The 18,353-nt window shown below is 49.6% G+C and overlaps 2 protein-coding genes across 2 annotated transcripts; both read right to left on the reverse strand.

Moving 5' to 3' along the window:
• Positions 1–81: 81 nt before the first annotated feature.
• Positions 82–9,879, reverse strand: sanbr (SANT and BTB domain regulator of CSR; the record flags this gene model as incomplete). Its single annotated transcript, XM_084021435.1, is given in 20 exon segments — positions 82–954; positions 1,957–2,039; positions 2,245–2,333; positions 3,706–3,779; positions 4,082–4,110; positions 4,461–4,543; positions 4,748–4,847; positions 4,930–4,962; positions 5,745–5,972; positions 6,052–6,204; positions 6,289–6,412; positions 6,525–6,635; positions 7,431–7,517; positions 8,063–8,223; positions 8,622–8,680; positions 8,799–9,037; positions 9,258–9,354; positions 9,444–9,615; positions 9,698–9,850; positions 9,853–9,879. Coding segments are annotated over 20 exon segments (2,139 nt in total). The 3' UTR covers positions 82–917.
• Positions 9,880–11,750: 1,871 nt separating this feature from the next.
• On the reverse strand, positions 11,751–15,584 carry pex13 (peroxisomal biogenesis factor 13). Its single transcript, XM_084021456.1, has 4 exons — positions 15,455–15,584; positions 13,256–13,974; positions 12,710–12,832; positions 11,751–12,458 (listed from the first exon to the last, which is right to left on the reverse strand). Exons 1-4 carry the CDS (start codon positions 15,526–15,528, stop codon positions 12,163–12,165), a joined length of 1,212 nt encoding a protein of 403 aa, XP_083877582.1. The 5' UTR covers positions 15,529–15,584; the 3' UTR covers positions 11,751–12,162.
• Between the last annotated feature and the right edge of the window lie 2,769 nt (positions 15,585–18,353).

Raw genomic sequence — 18,353 nt, forward strand, 5'->3', positions numbered from 1 at the left:
TAGGACCATTTTCTCATAGACTTCTATACAACCAGAGAGGAGTCGCCCCCTGGTGGCCAGCAGAGAGAAGTAGGACCATTTTCTCATAGACTTCTATACAACCAGAGAGGAGTCGCCCCCTGGTGGCCAGCAGAGAGAAGTAGGACCATTTTCTCATAGACTTCTATACAACCAGAGAGGAGTCGCCCCCTGGTGGCCAGCAGAGAGGATGACAGTTTAAGGAGCTCATATCAGTGATGCGGTTTCCTCTTTGAATGGTTTAATCTTCAGGTTGTTAGTGTTTGTGATGATGGTTTCATATCTGACTGTCTCTCCGGGACCATAATTCAATCCGGCTGTAACAGGAACCCCCCCCCTCCCTGACCCAGATCCAGATCCAGAGATCCTCAGCCATTCTCGGCATCTGCTGTCGAGGAGAAGGAGGAACAGCTGGGGGAGCCTCTCCATGCCCCTCTGTGTTATTAATACCCCCCCGAACGTCAGACAGGAAGAGCCAGGGTAGCACACCACGGCCACTGCCTCTCCAGCACTGAGGGATCCTGACCCTCAACCCAGAGGCCAGATCCAGACCAGGACCAGGACTTTTGGGTCAGAAGAAGAGGACGAACAAACCAGAGTTTGATTTTGTATTTTACTCTCATTCAACAGGAACACACAGCTGACTGGTTCTGGTCTAACTGGGGCAAAGGTGACGGTGCAGAGTCTCCCCGAGGTGGAGCGCTGCCCCCTAGTGGACAGGAGCAGTGTCATTCATGTTTGAAAACGGTGCCTTGATGGTGATCAATATGTAGTTGATGGTGGGGGGGGGGGGGGGTAGTTTGTTGCACTGAGCTACAGAAGGAGATCGCCTCTTCTTCTTCATCATCTTCTTCTTCATCCCTTTTCAGGCTCGTTTCTTCGCCGGCTCGGCCGTCTTCTTATGTGGTCCGGATCTGAGCGTAGCGGACTTTAGGTCTGCAGGGAAGGAAAGCAGCATCACTCAGAGACACCATGAGGGGTGTGTGTGTGTGTGTGTGTGTGTGTGTGTGTGTGTGCGTGTGTGTGTGTGTGTGCGTGTGTGTGTGTGTAAGATTAATCAGGGTTAAGACTCGGGGGCTCCACGTGGTCAAGCGACATCACTGTCGTTCCTGATTAAAAACCTCGAAGAGTTCTTAAAATCCCAGATTAAATTTTTTTTTATTAAAATGAATTGTGTGATTACACACGTATATATATAAACAGAGATCTGACATAGGATCCAGGACCAGAGATCTGACATAGGATCCAGGACCAGAGATCTGACATAGGATCCAGGACCAGAGATCTGACATAGGATCCAGGACCAGAGATCTGATGGCTTCTCATCTTCTAGAAAACTAGAATTCTACTTCATTTGGACCATAATTTCTGGTCTTTGAGCTCCAGACCAACATCCCTAAACCCGGGTCTGGGATTTAGTGAGAGTGTTCAACGTGGGACACGAGGCCAGACTGGATCAGGTCTTCCTTCATGCATGTGTGAAATGTTGTAGAAGCTGCGTACACGTGTTTCTGAAAACCTCCGCCCCGGTCTCTAACGGGGTTTTTAAAATAAACTGTTTTAAAACCATCTTCGATCTGAGATTCTCGGTTATCAAAGAACACAGAAGTTCATGCCAGAGTCGTGTTGAGAAAGACTCAAATCTGAAGGTCTCTACAGGTCTGCAGGGACCCTCCTGAGGGTTCAGGTCCATGTGGCTTCTTCAGAAGACCCCATGGAAGACCCGGTTTACATAAACTCTCTGGGAGGCGGAGTCAGCGAAGGGAAGCTCCGTCATTGGTCCGTCATCCTCCCAAGGCCGGCCTCAGGAGTTCTCCAGCTGTCAGCAGTCAGCAATCATCTGGTCCAGAGTCCTGCCAAGCTGGACCTGATCCCCAATCAGTCCCCCTCAGGTCTAAACCTGTGTATATGTGTATATGTGTGTGTGTGTGTGTGTACCTGGATGTCTTCTCTGAACTCTGTCTGCTTTGAGCGGCGTTCTTAAACTGCGTTTCCAGTCTGGAGTAGATTCCTCCTGTAGGCTGCAGCAACCACACACACACACACACACACACACACACACACACACACACACACACACACACACACACACACACACACACACACCAGAGACAGTCTGACATCAGCAGCTGTATAAACTGACCTCACGGTGTGAAATGAGAAAAATATTCCGGTCCTTAGTCCTGATCTTGAAACACGTAGTCCTGTATCTGAACAGGTTCTTGCCTCTTTAGAGTCCTTCCACTTGCTCTGGTCCTGGTCTCCAAACCTCATCTTGGTCAGGTAGCCCACGATCTCCACCATCCGCCGCTGGTCTGCTCACAAACACCAACGATACTTCACTTTAGAACTGTTTACAATCATCGAGTGTTCAGTTAGGACTTCCTGGTTCACCTGTAGACCTGGACTATACCCTGGACCTGGACCATACCCTGGACCTGTCAATCAGCAGGTAAGCCCCGCCCCCTAAAGCATCCCCTGCTTTCTGGTCTGGTGGACTCTAAATGGACCATAATGTACTAAATGAACATCATGCTGGATTGAAGAAGACTTGAAACTAGAGATTGAGACCATAAACTCATGTTTACAATGTTTACTGAGATAATACATCAAGAGAGAAGTAGGACCATTTTCTCATAGACTTCTATACAACCAGAGAGGAGTCGCCCCCTGGTGGCCAGCAGAGAGAAGTAGGACCATTTTCTCATAGACTTCTATACAACCAGAGAGGAGTCGCCCCCTGGTGGCCAGCAGAGAGAAGTAGGACCATTTTCTCATAGACTTCTATACAACCAGAGAGGAGTCGCCCCCTGGTGGCCAGCAGAGAGAAGTAGGACCATTTTCTCATAGACTTCTATACAACCAGAGAGGAGTCGCCCCCTGGTGGCCAGCAGAGAGAAGTAGGACCATTTTCTCATAGACTTCTATACAACCAGAGAGGAGTCGCCCCCTGGTGGCCAGCAGAGAGAAGTAGGACCATTTTCTCATAGACTTCTATACAACCAGAGAGGAGTCGCCCCCTGGTGGCCAGCAGAGAGAAGTAGGACCATTTTCTCATAGACTTCTATACAACCAGAGAGGAGTCGCCCCCTGGTGGCCAGCAGAGAGAAGTAGGACCATTTTCTCATAGACTTCTATACAACCAGAGAGGAGTCGCCCCCTGGTGGCCAGCAGAGAGAAGTAGGACCATTTTCTCATAGACTTCTATACAACCAGAGAGGAGTCGCCCCCTGGTGGCCAGCAGAGAGAAGTAGGACCATTTTCTCATAGACTTCTATACAACCAGAGAGGAGTCGCCCCCTGGTGGCCAGCAGAGAGAAGTAGGACCATTTTCTCATAGACTTCTATACAACCAGAGAGGAGTCGCCCCCTGGTGGCCAGCAGAGAGAAGTAGGACCATTTTCTCATAGACTTCTATACAACCAGAGAGGAGTCGCCCCCTGGTGGCCAGCAGAGAGAAGTAGGACCATTTTCTCATAGACTTCTATACAACCAGAGAGGAGTCCCCCCTGGTGGCCAGCAGAGGAAATGACATGGGATGATATGAAAATCTCAATTATCCCAAAGCCAAAATAATTAAAATTAAAATATTATATTGATAATCATCCAAATATGCTTAAAATGGCACGAGAACATCCTGGAACCACTTTTATTAGTAAGAACAATAAGATAATTAATAAGATTTACCTTCCTCCCGCTGAGCGTCCTGGTTGTAGCGCATCGAACGAGAACTGTCCCACTTACTCTTCTGAACGCTCACTCTATATACACACACACACACACACGCACACACACACACGCACACACGCACACACACACACGCACACACGCACACACGCGCACACGCACACACACACACACACACACGCACACACGCGCACACGCACACACACACACACACACACGCACACACACACACACACACACACACACACACACACACACACACACACACACACACACACACACACACACACACAGGTTCCTTCTTTGTTTTTTACTGCATCAAACATTTAAAAATTAAATTCAAAATTTCAGAAGTGAAATTTGTGGATGAACTCACGTGAACGGTGTGTTGTCTCTGGACTGGGACTGAAAGGACAGCAGGGTTACAACACACACACACACACACACACACATATATACACAATATGTACTGAGTTATTGATGTACAAATACTAGCAAATGTACAAAATATCTCTACATGTAAATTTAATCAAATAAATTAAAAATGGCTGAATCTACATACATAATAATAACCATCATAAAATAATGATATATAAATAGGCCTTAGTAGTACTAATACATCATTATAAATAACAGTCTCATAGTAACTCATCAGTTCCATAAATGCATCCTGAATAAATGTTAACCTGCGACACCAGAATAATAAAGCCTTGTATGACATCATCATCTCCATGAGGACATGTCTGCGTTCTCACCTTCTCTCTGTCTTTGCGTTGGAAGTTTGGAGAAGACGTCTGTTTCTTCAGCGGTCTGTGAGTCTTCTTCGCCTTCTTAGCAGCTGGAAGCAGAAACAACACACGTTACTGAACACACGACGCCCCCTGCTGGACAAACGCAACCACTGCTTCATTCCCCATCCTGAAGAAGATCTCACTCTCTTTATTAAAATGGTGAGCTATTCCTTTAAAATGAATCCCATTAAAATATGTATATTATGACATTAATCAATAATAATTCATTAAAAACAAAGAGGTTTCCGTACCTTGTTTCTTGGACAGCTCCTCTTCGTCGCCCACCTCGTCCTCGGTGACCTCTGACCCCGTGGTGTACTCCTCGTCCTCCGACAGGAGGGTCTGCTGCCTCTGGAAGGTCAAAGGTCACACATGTTAACCCAAGACTCGAGATGTGAGACAGATTATAATCTGATGAAGGAGACGTTCTCACCAGCTGCAGACTCCAGTTCTTCAAAAGGGAGAACTAAAAAGAAGAAAGAACCATCAGACCCACTAGACCCACCAGAACCACTAGACCCACCAGAACCACCAGACCCAGCAGACCCACCAGAACCACTAGACCCACCAGAACCACCAGACCCAGCAGACCCACCAGACTCACCAGACCCACCAGACTCACCAGAACCACTAGACCCAGCAGACCCAGCAGACCCACCAGACCCACCAGACTCACCAGACCCACCAGAACCACTAGACCCACCAGAACCACTAGACCCAGCAGACCCAGCAGACCCACCAGACCCACCAGACTCACCAGACCCACCAGAACCACTAGACCCACCAGAACCACCAGACCCACCAGACCCACCAGACCCAGCAGACCCACCAGAACCACTAGACCCACCAGAACCACCAGACCCACCAGACCCAGCAGACCCACCAGAACCACTAGACCCACCAGAACCACCAGACCCACCAGAACCATCAGAACCACCAGACCCACCGGAACCATCAGACCCACCAGAACCATCAGAACCACCAGACCCACCAGAACCATCAGACCCACCAGACCCACCAGAACCACTAGACCCACCAGACCCACCAGAACCACCAGAACCACCAGACCCACCAGAACCATCAGACCCATCAGACCCAGCAGACCCACCAGACCCATCAGACCCCTCAGACCCATCAGACCCCTCAGACCCACCAGACCCATCAGACCCCTCAGACCCATCAGACCCCTCAGACCCACCAGACCCACCAGACCCAGCAGACCCACCACCATGGAACAGAGAAACTCACGGTGGCGCCGCCGTCTCCCCTCAGACGCCCCAGCAGCGTCGGCTCCAAGAGGACCTCACAGTCCTGGACCTTCCCGGCTCCGGAGGGACCCCCATCGCTGCTAACGGGCGGCGTGCTGGGCAGACACACGGCGTCTCGGTGCAGCAGCAGGTCGTTGAGGACTCGGGTCTGGGCCGAGACCGCCTCGTCATCGGGGACGCTCACGATGTGGTCTCGCACCTTACAGCCCTGCACACACAAACAGGGTTAGGACACAAACCAGACACGGGACTACTGCAGGGACCCGGGTGGGGGTCCTGGTCCTGACCTTGGGGATCCCAGAGGGGTCGAAGCGGAGGACCTTCTGGTTGCAGCAGGGGTAGACCCCGGCACCGTGCCAGCCCCGCTCAGAGCCCAGACCCGGGTACAGCACGCCGTCAGGGTGATACTGGCAGTGTGTGAGCTCTGCACACACAAACACCTGCACACACACACACACACACACACACACAGTCAGTGCTCAGGTATCAGAACACTAAGACCCGCCCCCCCAACACAAACACACCTGTTGGCATCGGGAGCAGGTGAGGTAGTTGATGGTTCCCCAGATCCTCCAGTAGACCAGGATCCAGGACTTCAGCTCCTCAAACAGACCGGTGAGGTAATCATGCACATCCCAGCTCTTCTGTCTGCACACACACACACACACACACACACACACACACACACACACACACACACACGTCCACGTGTTAGCGCTGCCAGCTGAACAAGCCCTATGAATTGTGGGTAATGTGGTACCTGGTGTGCGTGTAGACGATCTCCCCGCGAACATCGATGTTGATTTTTCCAGGAACACAAGAAATCTTCCTCTCTGTGTCTTTGGTCAGCAGTCGGAGGCAGAGACCGCACCTGAGACAGGCAGAGAGACAGGCAGAGAGACGGGCAGAGAGACGGGCATGAGACGGGCAGAGAGACGGGTAGAGAGACAGGCATGAGACGGGCAGAGAGACGGGCAGAGAGACAGGCAGAGAGACGGGCAGAGAGACAGGCAGAGAGACAGGCAGAGAGACGGGCAGAGAGACAGGCAGAGAGACAGGCAGAGAGACGGGCAGAGAGACGGGCAGAGAGACGGGCAGAGAGACAGGCAGAGAGACGGGCAGAGAGACGGGCAGAGAGACGGGCAGAGAGACAGGCAGAGAGACAGGCAGAGAGACGGGCAGAGAGACGGGCATGAGACGGGCAGAGAGACGGGTAGAGAGACAGGCATGAGACGGGCAGAGAGACGGGCAGAGAGACAGGCAGAGAGACGGGCAGAGAGACGGGCATGAGACGGGCAGAGAGACAGGCAGAGAGACGGGTAGAGAGACAGGCAGAGAGACAGGCAGAGAGACAGGCAGAGAGACGGGCAGAGAGACGGGCATGAGACGGGCAGAGAGACAGGCAGAGAGACGGGTAGAGAGACAGGCAGAGAGACGGGCAGAGAGACGGGTAGAGAGACAGGCAGAGAGACGGGCAGAGAGACAGGCAGAGAGACGGGCAGAGAGACAGGCAGAGAGACGGGTAGAGAGACAGGCAGAGAGACGGGCAGAGAGACGGGTAGAGAGAAGAACATCGAGGTCAGAGGAAACCAACGATTGTGAACTCATGGCTGCTGTTGCTAGGCAACGAGGCAGGTGAGACAGACAGGTGAACGCTGCTCCTCACCTGTAGAGCGTGGAGGCGTTTCCAGGTGAGTCTCTGCTCTGGTGGTTTGGATCGAACAGACGCTCAATCTTCTTCTGGAACAGCTTACTGTGAGGGAGAAACCATGTGGGACCTGTCAATCAGCAGCTAAGCCCCGCCCCCTACAGCATCCCCTGCTTTCTGGTCTGTTGGACTTCTATACAAGCAGAGAGGAGTCGCCCCCTGGTGGCCAGCAGAGAGAAGTAGGACCATTTTCTCATAGACTTCTATACAACCAGAGAGGAGTCGCCCCCTGGTGGCCAGCAGAGAGAAGTAGGACCATTTTCTCATAGACTTCTATACAACCAGAGAGGAGTCGCCCCCTGGTGGCCAGCAGAGAGAAGTAGGACCATTTTCTCATAGACTTCTATACAACCAGAGAGGAGTCGCCCCCTGGTGGCCAGCAGAGAGAAGTAGGACCATTTTCTCATAGACTTCTATACAACCAGAGAGGAGTCGCCCCCTGGTGGCCAGCAGAGAGAAGTAGGACCATTTTCTCATAGACTTCTATACAACCAGAGAGGAGTCGCCCCCTAATGGCCAGTAGAGAGAAGTAGGACCATTTTCTCATAGACTTCTATACAACCAGAGAGGAGTCGCCCCCTGGTGGTCACCTTTTGAACTTGTCCTTCTTGTCCCGGATGTCGTCGGCCTCGTTGTGGTTGAAGAGCTCGGCGATGCGCGTTGCCAGGTTGCTGTTGATGCAGTTCATGTTGCACGGCGTGGCTACGATGGCGCTCATGTGTTTGTGGCAGTAGAGGACGCACTCGTCCACCTGGTCGCCATGGAAACACACGCAGACCTCAGAAGAGTTCATGGTCACTGATCCCAGATAATCACTCATCTCTAGTGTTGCTACGATGCTCATCTTACATCTACATCTAACAGCCATGCAAACATCTAGAAAACAAGCTGGGTCTGGGCCTCTGGTTCCTCCTGGACCAGGACCAGATATCAGCTGGTTCCTCCTGGACCAGGACCAGATATCAGCTATGAATAATCCTCGTCTACATCAGTGAGGTTTTTACGACGCCGTATCAGAGCCACTGCCCCTCTCGGCTCCGTCTGGTTGTGTTTTCCTACAGTGGCTCTGATACGCCGTCGGGTTCTCGTTGAAGAACAAAAGGCCCAGAAGCTCGTCACCACGTCACATGACATCGTCACAACACTTACTAACGTTTCCATCTTCAAGAACTCGGAGGAGATCAGGATAGAGATCACATTGCTGGGCTCTGTAACCGACAAACACCACATGACCCACCGAGCCAATAGAAACCCCCACAAACCAACAGACAGCACAGAACCCCGCCGGGTACCACTCATCAGAACATCATGGGGGTCCGGATTTACCGAGGCGGGGTTTGTCCCGGTTCCCCTCCCCCGCCGAGTTCCTCCTCACGTAGTTCATGAGCCAGTCGAAGATGTGCACGTCGCAGTGCACGGAGATGTCCACCTCCTCCCAGCGCTGCGCGTCCACCGACAGGTACTCGGCGAAGTAGCGCATCTCCTTGACCAGGAGGTCTCGGGGACACGTGAAGTCCTGCTTCAGGTTCTTGGTCTCGTCGCACACGTGGATCACCATGTTGGGACTGTGGGGGGGGATAAATATTTAAGGTGGAACATCATTTAAGGTGGAGCTGAAACATCTCCAGAGTCTGCGTATTTCTGAGTGCAGCTTAACGTCTGGAGGAATCTGATTAGCTCACCACCTTTTCTAGCTCTGATTGGTTGATGGAGGACATGACATCATTGGTTGGTACCAGCTGATGTCATCACTCTATTCTAACTGAGGTGAAGGATTTGACTCACTCTCGGGGTTTCTGAGGTTTGTCGTCGTCCTCCGACGACACGCGTCTCTCGTTCTTCTCCACGGCGGCGATCCGTCCCGTCGCCGTCGACTTGGAGCCTGCAGAAGAAAAGAGTCCAGTTATCAAACCGTTACCGTGTGACGATCCTACAGAGCTACCGATGAGAGGTTGATGTGTGACCTCTGACCTGTGACCTTGCCGCTGCTCTGACTGCTTCCTGTCTCCACCACCTCCACGGCGTCCTGCGGTGCGGTCAGGCCGTCTGAGGGGGAGGAGCTTCCTTCCGTCAGGGCGTTGCGTTGGTTGTCCACGTGAAAACCCCCCGTGCTCTGCTGCAGCTCCTCAAACCGCCGGGCACACTGTAGGATGACATCACGGTTTCATCAACGAGCTGATGATGATGTCAGCAACCCGCAGAACGGGTGACGGCGTTTGAGTTACCTCCTTGGGAGTGAATCCGGGGACCAGCTGGGCCACGTTGTCCCAGTTGATGGGCTGGGGGACCCCCCACAGCGAGCCCAGCACCATGTCCAGCACCAGCACGTTGTTGTCGTACGGGAAGTTGTTGTTGTCGGAGCAGAAGCGGCTCATCTCTACAGCGGAGAGGAAGATGACATCATCATCAAGGAGAGATGAAATAATCGGTGGATCTCTCCGGCCTCAGTTCTTACTGGTGAGGAGTTTATTGGTCAATCAGACGAATGTTAATGAGCAACTATTGGCCCGATCGCTTCAGTCCAATTTATATGACAGTAAAGTTGGACTGTTGATGCAACAGGAAGAGGTTATGAAATTATTATATTTTACCATTTAAAAGCCTCAGCAGCCTTCCCAAAAATATGATCACACCATCATGTATGAGGTGTTGCATCAATGCAGATGAATGGCAGGGTTCCTCCACCTTCTCCAAAGTCACATTCAGGCACTTAACCATAATTACAAGGTGCATTTCCATGCTTTTCCAGCCCCTTCCAGCTGTGGTAAACTCCATATTTGTACCAATCCAATGGTCAGTATTCAGTCTACTTATTATGTCACTTGTTCATCACATTAAATGAGATGTTATTGTCCTCTAAACAACCAACATGATGTTTGGAGACAGCTTTTTACAGAAGGACCACAAATGAAAGGAAAACTAATTCCACTAACAGATCCACAGAAATATAATCACCAACTATTTTCATCATCTGTTCATCATCAAAAGTCATTTTTCATAAAGAAATGTCAGAAAATGCTGTTTTCAGTCCCTCAAATATGGAGATCTTCTTTTCTCTGTTCTATCATAGATGTCATCACATACAACACACATTTATAGACCTTTATTCTACATCCAAGCACTTTTCAAACCTTGAAAACACCACTAATATTCAAGGGGTTTCAAGGATTTCCAGCAACCGTATGAACCCTGGAATGAATACCGTGAGTTGATTTTTAAAGGATTTTGTTGAATGCGTCACTCAAAGTTCCTATGATTCTCTGCCATTGAATACATCACGGGTCATAAGAGCTGCAGAGTTTTACTGTGACGTCATGTCAGCCTCGCCGGGAGCATCTGTGCCTTTTCCATACATGTACTGATAAAATATAGATAATAATATAGAGCCACGGTGATGATATAATGCAGAACCGTAGTGTGAGCAGGCCTCCTCCTCCTCCTCCTCCTCAGATGCTTTTAGATGAATCAGCCTCGACACTCAAACAGCAACAAAGAGTAAATGTGGTCGACATACTTATCTGATGTCGGAGGTTTTAACTCCCCGTCGTCCCGGTAACGAAGCTGAAACCCGTGTGTTGTTACGTCATCGTATGGATGGTGCTGATGCTGCGATGCTCTCCTGCCGGCTAGCTGAGCTAACTTTGAGAGGACACGATCTGCTGCCTTCAGGTTCTCCTCGTAAACCGCTAAACTCCACCACGTGACCACAGCCAGCGCCAGTGAAGCCGTTGTTCTTGGTCTACCGAGTAAAGTAGCGGTCAAATCTGTCAAACGTTACAGTTACGTTAAAGTACAAAAGTGGACGATGCGTTAATTAGATTTGTTTTAGTGACATCACCAGCGTCAAACTATCTGAAAGATCGAGATTTAACCTCTACGTTCACTTTTACAGTATTTGCGGAAGTCCGCGAAGGCAGCATTAGCATGTGAGCTAACAAAGTAGCATGAAAGTGGCTAGTCATCGTAGGCGTTTGTAACCCGGTAAAGCCCGGTAGACCGGGTCCGGGGCCTGCATCGTCGGGTTGAGCCGTCAACACGTTAACTCGGAGTGTTATGAATATACTAAACCAACAATCGGTGCTCGGCTACTTCCGCCGCTATCCGCGGACTCGTGCCCGCTGTCGCACTGCAGCAGGTCGGGCGTCCCGTTGCCTGGAGACCGCGGCCGCAAAGCCAACACCCGCCAACCGGCTTCCGTACATTTTACACCAAGAAAAATAAATAACTTAAATAAATAAACTCACTCATTTGATTAAGCATCAACACATTCATTTTTAAAATATTTATTTCAAAATAATTATTTTAAATATGTACAAAATTACAACCTGTGGCCAACTAACAGTTGAAAATGTGCAAAATGAGCCCCTTTGTCATTCTGAATGAATCGTATCACATTTGCTTCACAAATATTACTAGTGTATCATATTTAGAGAGTACACACAACATTCTTTCTCGTATAATATATGTAAATATAAGCTTGTAATTTAAACACAACAGGAAAGTGTGTGGCAACACGTCCACATCGTTAACGTAGAGGGTCAGATCGAATCCTCATGAGATCAGGAACCACCAAGCATCGATGGTTGTTTCTCCAAATATCTAACGTCAGCTGATTGTTAGTCGAGCTTCTGTAAAACCGTCACAAGTACACACGGATGTTATGAACACACACAGAAACCATGCACAAACATCACAGGTCCATCTTCTCGGGGATGTTCAGCACTGTGCTGGAGGGCATGCTGAGGGCCGTTTCTCTGTACATGGACTCTAGAGCGCCCTCTGTGGAGGCGGAGGCTGCACCGAGGCCGTGGGCGGGGTCTGACTGTGTAGCTGTCTGTGAGGCCTGTGTGTTCTCAAGCTTCTCCATCTCTGCATGCTTAAAGCCTCTCCTCTTGCCCAGGACCTTCACGTAGTTGGCTGGGACCAGTCCGGTGGTCTGGCCGTCCACGCTGGCCAGCAGCCAGCCACGCACCCGGGGCTGTTGCTCTGAACACGGGGGAATGAAGGTCAACGCGGGACAAGCATGCTATCTCTTCCATTACCAAGTAACACTTCAGTACATTTATATCTATGTATTTCTATTGTTACATTGTGTTAAAGTTAGGAAAGCCATGTTTAAGTCAAGCCCTACTCAGAATAAAATAACCCGATGAGAAACCAAATCAGGGAACTCATTTGGATGTAAATCACTTTTGTGTACGAGAGGAACGTGAAGACAATAAGTAAAGGGCTCTCACCTTTCGGGGCGAGGTTCAGCATGTCTCCGGTCCGCAGAGAAAGCTCCTCCTCGGATGTGGCTGAGAAGTCGTACTCGGCTCTGGCCACGACGTGGTCGTCCTCGCCGCTGGACCAGTTAGTGGCTGAATAAACCCAAAACATCTTCACTCAGTAGAGATTAACAGTCCAAGAGTACAAGCCAGCTGTCAGGGGTCTTTTTCTTGTGGTAGTTCACTGAACATTTCTACAGGCCACTCAACCATCAGACAGTACACATCTGGAAAACGTCCGGTTACCTCAATCCCTGACTTTTCTTAGCTTTTTAAATGCATCTCTGCCATGGCAGGTGACCTGAATGTGTTCCTGTCACAGCCAACATTTTAGACACAGGTGCTAAATGCATTTCCTGCCAGCAGTAACTGTGATTTCCTGGGAAAAACACCCGTCTTCGGACAAGATGAAATCTTCTGATCTGAGAGAGAGACCCCCAAGAAAGCAAAGCAACTCCTGAACTTAAACATGTAAGTGTATAAAAATGCAGAATACATCTCGAATGCAAGTCTCACCGTTTTGCTCAGAGCCGGGGCCGGAGCTCAGCAGTTTCCAGATGAGGTAGGGTCCCCCAAACACCACAGCGAAGAACAGAATGATTGGCCAGGACTTCACAGGCTGACCCTCCACCCCTGCTCCGTCCCCTCTGGAAGCACCCGTAGCCAGGGCATCACCGGCGCTGTCTGCCCACAGGTCGTCGACCTCGGAGTCTGACCCTCGCCCCAGCAGCCGCTGTAACCGCCGGTAGAGGTAGCGCAAGGTGCGGACCAGAGCGAAGGCCGACAGGACTCTGGTGAGGTGTGAACGCAGCCGAGTCAGGTGATTGGCTACGTCCAGCACGGCACGGAAACTGTTGTACACCGCTGAGAAGGTGGCGTCCAGCATCATGCTGACGGAGGCGAAGGCCTGGACGATGCTCTCGATGGACTGGAAGGCACCGCGGCTGCTCTCCTCTGCCTGCTGCACGAACCGGCTGGGGGCAACTTCTTCCGTGGGGGCGAGGCGGTTGTAGCCTCCCAAGCCGTAGCCGCCGCCCATGCCGCCATAGCTGTAGGGGCTGTAGCCCCCCCCGAACATGGAGCTCCCGTAAGGGCTGTAGGAGGAGCCGAAGGAGCTATAAGATGGACGGTACGCCTGCTGGACGGGACGAGGGGGCACCGGGGGCACCATCCTGGTCAGGACCGGAGGCCCTGCAGACATGGGGGGGCCTGCAGCCGGTCCAAGGTTTACAGATCTGTTCGGTGAAAAGGTAAAAACATCTCTAGTGATAATACAGAACAGATAATACAGATCAGATAATACAGAACAGATAATACAGAACAGATAATACAGAACAGATAATACAGATCAGATAATACAGAACAGATAATACAGATCAGATAATACAGAACAGATAATACAGAACAGATAATACAGAACAGATAATACAGATCAGATAATACAGATCAGATAATACAGAACAGATAATACAGAACAGATAATACAGAACAGATAATACAGATCAGATAATACAGAACAGATAATACAGAACAGATAATACAGATCAGATAATACAGAACAGATAATACAGAACAGATAATACAGAACAGATAATACAGATCAGATAATACAGATCAGATAATACAGAACAGATAATACAGATCAGATAATACAGAACAGATAATACAGATCAGATAATACAGGTGTGAAACCAGAACCACAGAAGGCGTCATGTTAATGATTCCAAGTAAATGTTCTTCAAAACAACCCTTTGGACTAGTTTGAACTTTAACGTAACATTCGAGGGACAGTGAAGGAGACTTCTGGTAATAATAACTGCAAGGTTTTAGTTCATGTTTTGTGTTGCGTTTACATGCATCCCCTAGAGGCTCCGCAGAGTTACTGCAGGGGGTTCCCGAAATTATTTCACCCCAAAAGTGTTTTTCTTCCAAATACTTAAATATGTCCAAAATGACACCTTAACATGAATACAACCAATATTAAACATATACAAATCTTCCTGTTTGTTTAATCTTATGTTGTGACATTGTGATGTAGAAATGCAAAAATAGAATTACAATATTAATCTGTCAACAATTATTATTTTAATGTCTTCATATACATCCATCATTACAAAGTACTGTTACACATGGAACTATAGGCTGCACTACACCTTTCCCAAAGTCAAATTCAAGCACTTTCCAAGCATTTCAAGGTGCATTTCCATGCTTTTCCAGCCCCTTCCAGCTGTGGTAAACTCCATATTTGTACCAATCCAATGGTCAGTATTCAGTCTACTTATGATGTCACTTGTTCATCACATTAAATTAGATGTTATTGTCCTCTAAACAACCAACATGCTGTTGTTATATACGTCATCACAAGCATTTTTCAATTTATGTTGTTTATATATATTTATGTTTATAGCACCAAGCTTCCAAACTTAGCATATGCTAGCTAACGTAGCAACAACAGCTATCGCCAGCAAACACAAACTCTCGCGATGGCGAGCGAGCTAACGCAGCTATACTTTGTACTAGGTTTTCCGTCGGTAAACCTGCCTGACAGGTGAAACCAGTGAACACCTGACTGGTTTATAGCAGCATGTCGACGTCCCACAGTGTGAGCATCAACATTAGCATTAGCTAGCTAACGTAGCAGCACCAGTCAACACAGCAAGACCGCAAGTTAGCTAGCTAGCTAGCTAGCCAGCGCAGCTGCTACATCTCGTTCACCTGTAATTTACAGGTGCGCTCATCGGCCCCGGAACCCGCCGCTCCCACGGCTTGAGTGGAGGCTGTGCATCCATCCTGAATGTGTGTGTCCACAGTGTAAAAAATAATAATGCGAACTCTCTTCCGGGGTCGTAATATCGCTTTCCGGTTTCCGCCTACTGTTGCATTTCCGGTGTCCTCGTAGTTTTTTTTATTTTTATTCTGATATCGCTAATAGATTTAGTTTTTCATGGTTTAGTATACAAACTGTATAAACAATAAGTATGCGTGGTCATCCCATGTGTGTGTGGAATATTAAATATAATTCCAAAACCTTTTCCTGCGTCTGGATCCATCTGGAGTGCGTTCATGACCAACTGATACAAATAGATTTAAAAGACTGAATATTTATTCTGGGCAGTATCTGTAATTTATTTCTTATTTTGTCGTCACTGCTTAAATTACATCTCAAATCCATTTACAATCCTGTTTTTTTTTTCAGTCTGGACGTTTAACCGATAAACTGCACTTCTCACGTCCGTCCAACAGATGGTGCTGTGACTCATCGCAAAAGAAGAGCCTCTCGACTTCTGGAGCCTTCAATATAAAAGGGGAATATCCGTCCTCTGTAATACACGGCCGTGAAACGAAGAACAAAGGTTTCATTATTATTTTTACCAACTTAAGTCCGGTCGCATTGGTGTCATTTTTAAAAGTCTTGTGGTTTGGCTCAATAGAAGCTAAGCTTCCTGAGCTTCGGACCAGGCGGCAACGTCCAGTTCTGAGAAGTGAAGCCAAAGCTGAAGTCCCTCCCCCGGGTCTCTATAGGCCTTGGGGGTCCCTCCACCGGTCTCTATAGGCTTTGGGGGTCCCTCCACCGGTCTCTATAGGCTTTGGGGGTCCCTCCCCCGGGTCTCTATAGGCCTTGGGGGTCCCTCCACCGGTCTCTATAGGCTTTGGGGGTCCCTCCACCGGTATCTATAGGCCTTGGGGGTCCCTCCACCGGTCTCTATAGGCTCTGGGGGTCCCTCCACCGGTCTCTATAGGCCTTGGGGGTCCCTCCACCAGTCTCTATAGGCCTTGGGGGTCCCTCCACCGGTCTCCATAGGCCTTGGGGGTCCCTCCACCGGTCTCTATAGGCCTTGGGGGTCCCTCCACCGGTCTCTATAGGCCTTGGGGGTTCCTCCACCGGTCTCTATAGGCTTTGGGGGTCCCTCCACCAGTCTCTATAGGCCTTGGGGGTCCCTCCACCGGGTCTCTATAGGCCTTGGGGGTCCCACCACCGGTCTCTATAGGCCTTGTGGGTCCCTCCACCAGTCTCTATAGGCCTTGGGGGTCCCTCCACCGGTCTCTATAGGCCTTGGGGGTCCATGGCCTGAAAACATTGAAGACCTGTGTTCTAGAGGACGTATACGTGTGAGGATGGATTCCCCTTTGGGTCTTTCACTGAGCTCTGAGCGTCACGCTGAGTGGATCAGTGAAGCCTGTAGTGAGTGATGGGGGGGCGGATGGTGAGCGTTGGGGGGCGGATGGTGACGGTGCTGCTGTGAGAGCAGATCTGCAGGCGGCGGGTGCAGAAGGTGTAGCTGTGGCTTCAGGAGGGAGTCCTGTGATGTCAAGCGTCGTGAGTGACGGTAGGAGATGCTTGCAGCGTCGCCACAGTGTGGGAGTACGACCGCGAGGCTGCCGTTTGTGACACGCTGGTGTGACAGGATCCCTGGAGGGGGAGGGGGGGGTGATGTCACTGCGTGGGGGAAGATGAGTGAGCTGAAGATGGTTCTGGTGTTTTGGGGGTTTGACCTTTTTGCAAATCTCTAAATATGAGCTTTATGTTATAGGGTCAAAAGCTTGAGGACAGACTTCACATCTGTATGTGGTTGCTGGGGGTCAAATAGTCTGGTTTTCTGGGTTTTCCACCAGATTTTTGGAAGTGAGCTGCCGTGGTTTCACTGATTCAGATTCTTAATGAGGACCTTACTGGATCTGGATCCATGTGGATTCTGGTATGAAGCTGCTACCAAAGTTCATCTCATCGTCTACCGCTTATCAGGTGTTGGGTCGCGGTTCAACTTCAGCTAAGTGTTAAAGTCATCTTAGTAGCTAACTAGCATAGCAGTGACATGTCAATCAGCAGGTAAGCCCCGCCCCCTAAAGCATCCCCTGCTTTCTGGTCTGTTGGACTCTAAATGGACCATAATGTACTAAATGAGTGAATGAATAGTTCGGGGCATGGAGACAACAACAACAACAACAACAACAACAACAACACACAAGTCTCTCTCCAGACCTCATTGAGTCCCCTGAACATTTTAGGGCATTTTCTTAGGAAAAAGATTTCCTATTGTGAAAAATTTCCTAGAGATTAAAAAGTGCGCTGGGGCAGAACTCAAACTACCCCGTACGTTCCTGCTTCCACACAACCACAACAGGCGGTGATCACAACACCCGAGGGTGCCGAGTTTCTGTTGCTGAGGACGATCCGGCCGACTGGTCCAACCAGACCAGTGACTTCATGAAATTCCCGGGTTCCTGGCTGGTTTTCCGTGTGTTTTTGCCGGCTGGCCTGAGTAAAGCGGGTACTTTTTTTTCTACACAAATGCTCGGTTCCTCTTTGCGTGTTTCACGTTGTTCAGACAAACGCAGCGAGCAGACGGGAAGATGGAGGCTGGCACCGACCAAAAAGTGGAACTGCTCGAGAGAGAGAATATGGAAGATGCAGAACTGAAGTTTGTGTGTAGATCTGATCTGTGGCCTGTTGTGTGTCTGCCTGTGAGAAAAGGGAAACACAGCGAGCTGATAGGACAACGCCGTGTGTTGTAGTTGGACTCTGATTCTGGTATCTGAGAACACGAAGACGGCAACAGAACCCGGAGTTCAGTTTGAAAGTTATACAGTTAGCAGCTATATCTACATTTAGTTA

The sequence above is a fragment of the Eutrigla gurnardus genome (genome assembly GCF_963514095.1).
Source record: "Eutrigla gurnardus genome assembly, chromosome: 11".
NCBI lineage: Eukaryota > Metazoa > Chordata > Actinopteri > Perciformes > Triglidae > Eutrigla > Eutrigla gurnardus.

Excerpts from the sequence above, each read along its gene's own strand:
- pex13 (XM_084021456.1), bottom strand. The coding sequence starts at position 15,528 with ATGGATGCACAGCCTCCACTCAAGCCGTGGGAGCGGCGGGTTCCGGGG. Across the intron at positions 12,833-13,255 it reads CCCCGGCTCTGAGCAAAACG|CCACTAACTGGTCCAGCGGC; the intron begins GTGAGACTTGCA and ends GGGTTTATTCAG. Across the intron at positions 12,459-12,709 it reads GCTGAACCTCGCCCCGAAAG|AGCAACAGCCCCGGGTGCGT; the intron begins GTGAGAGCCCTT and ends CCCCGTGTTCAG.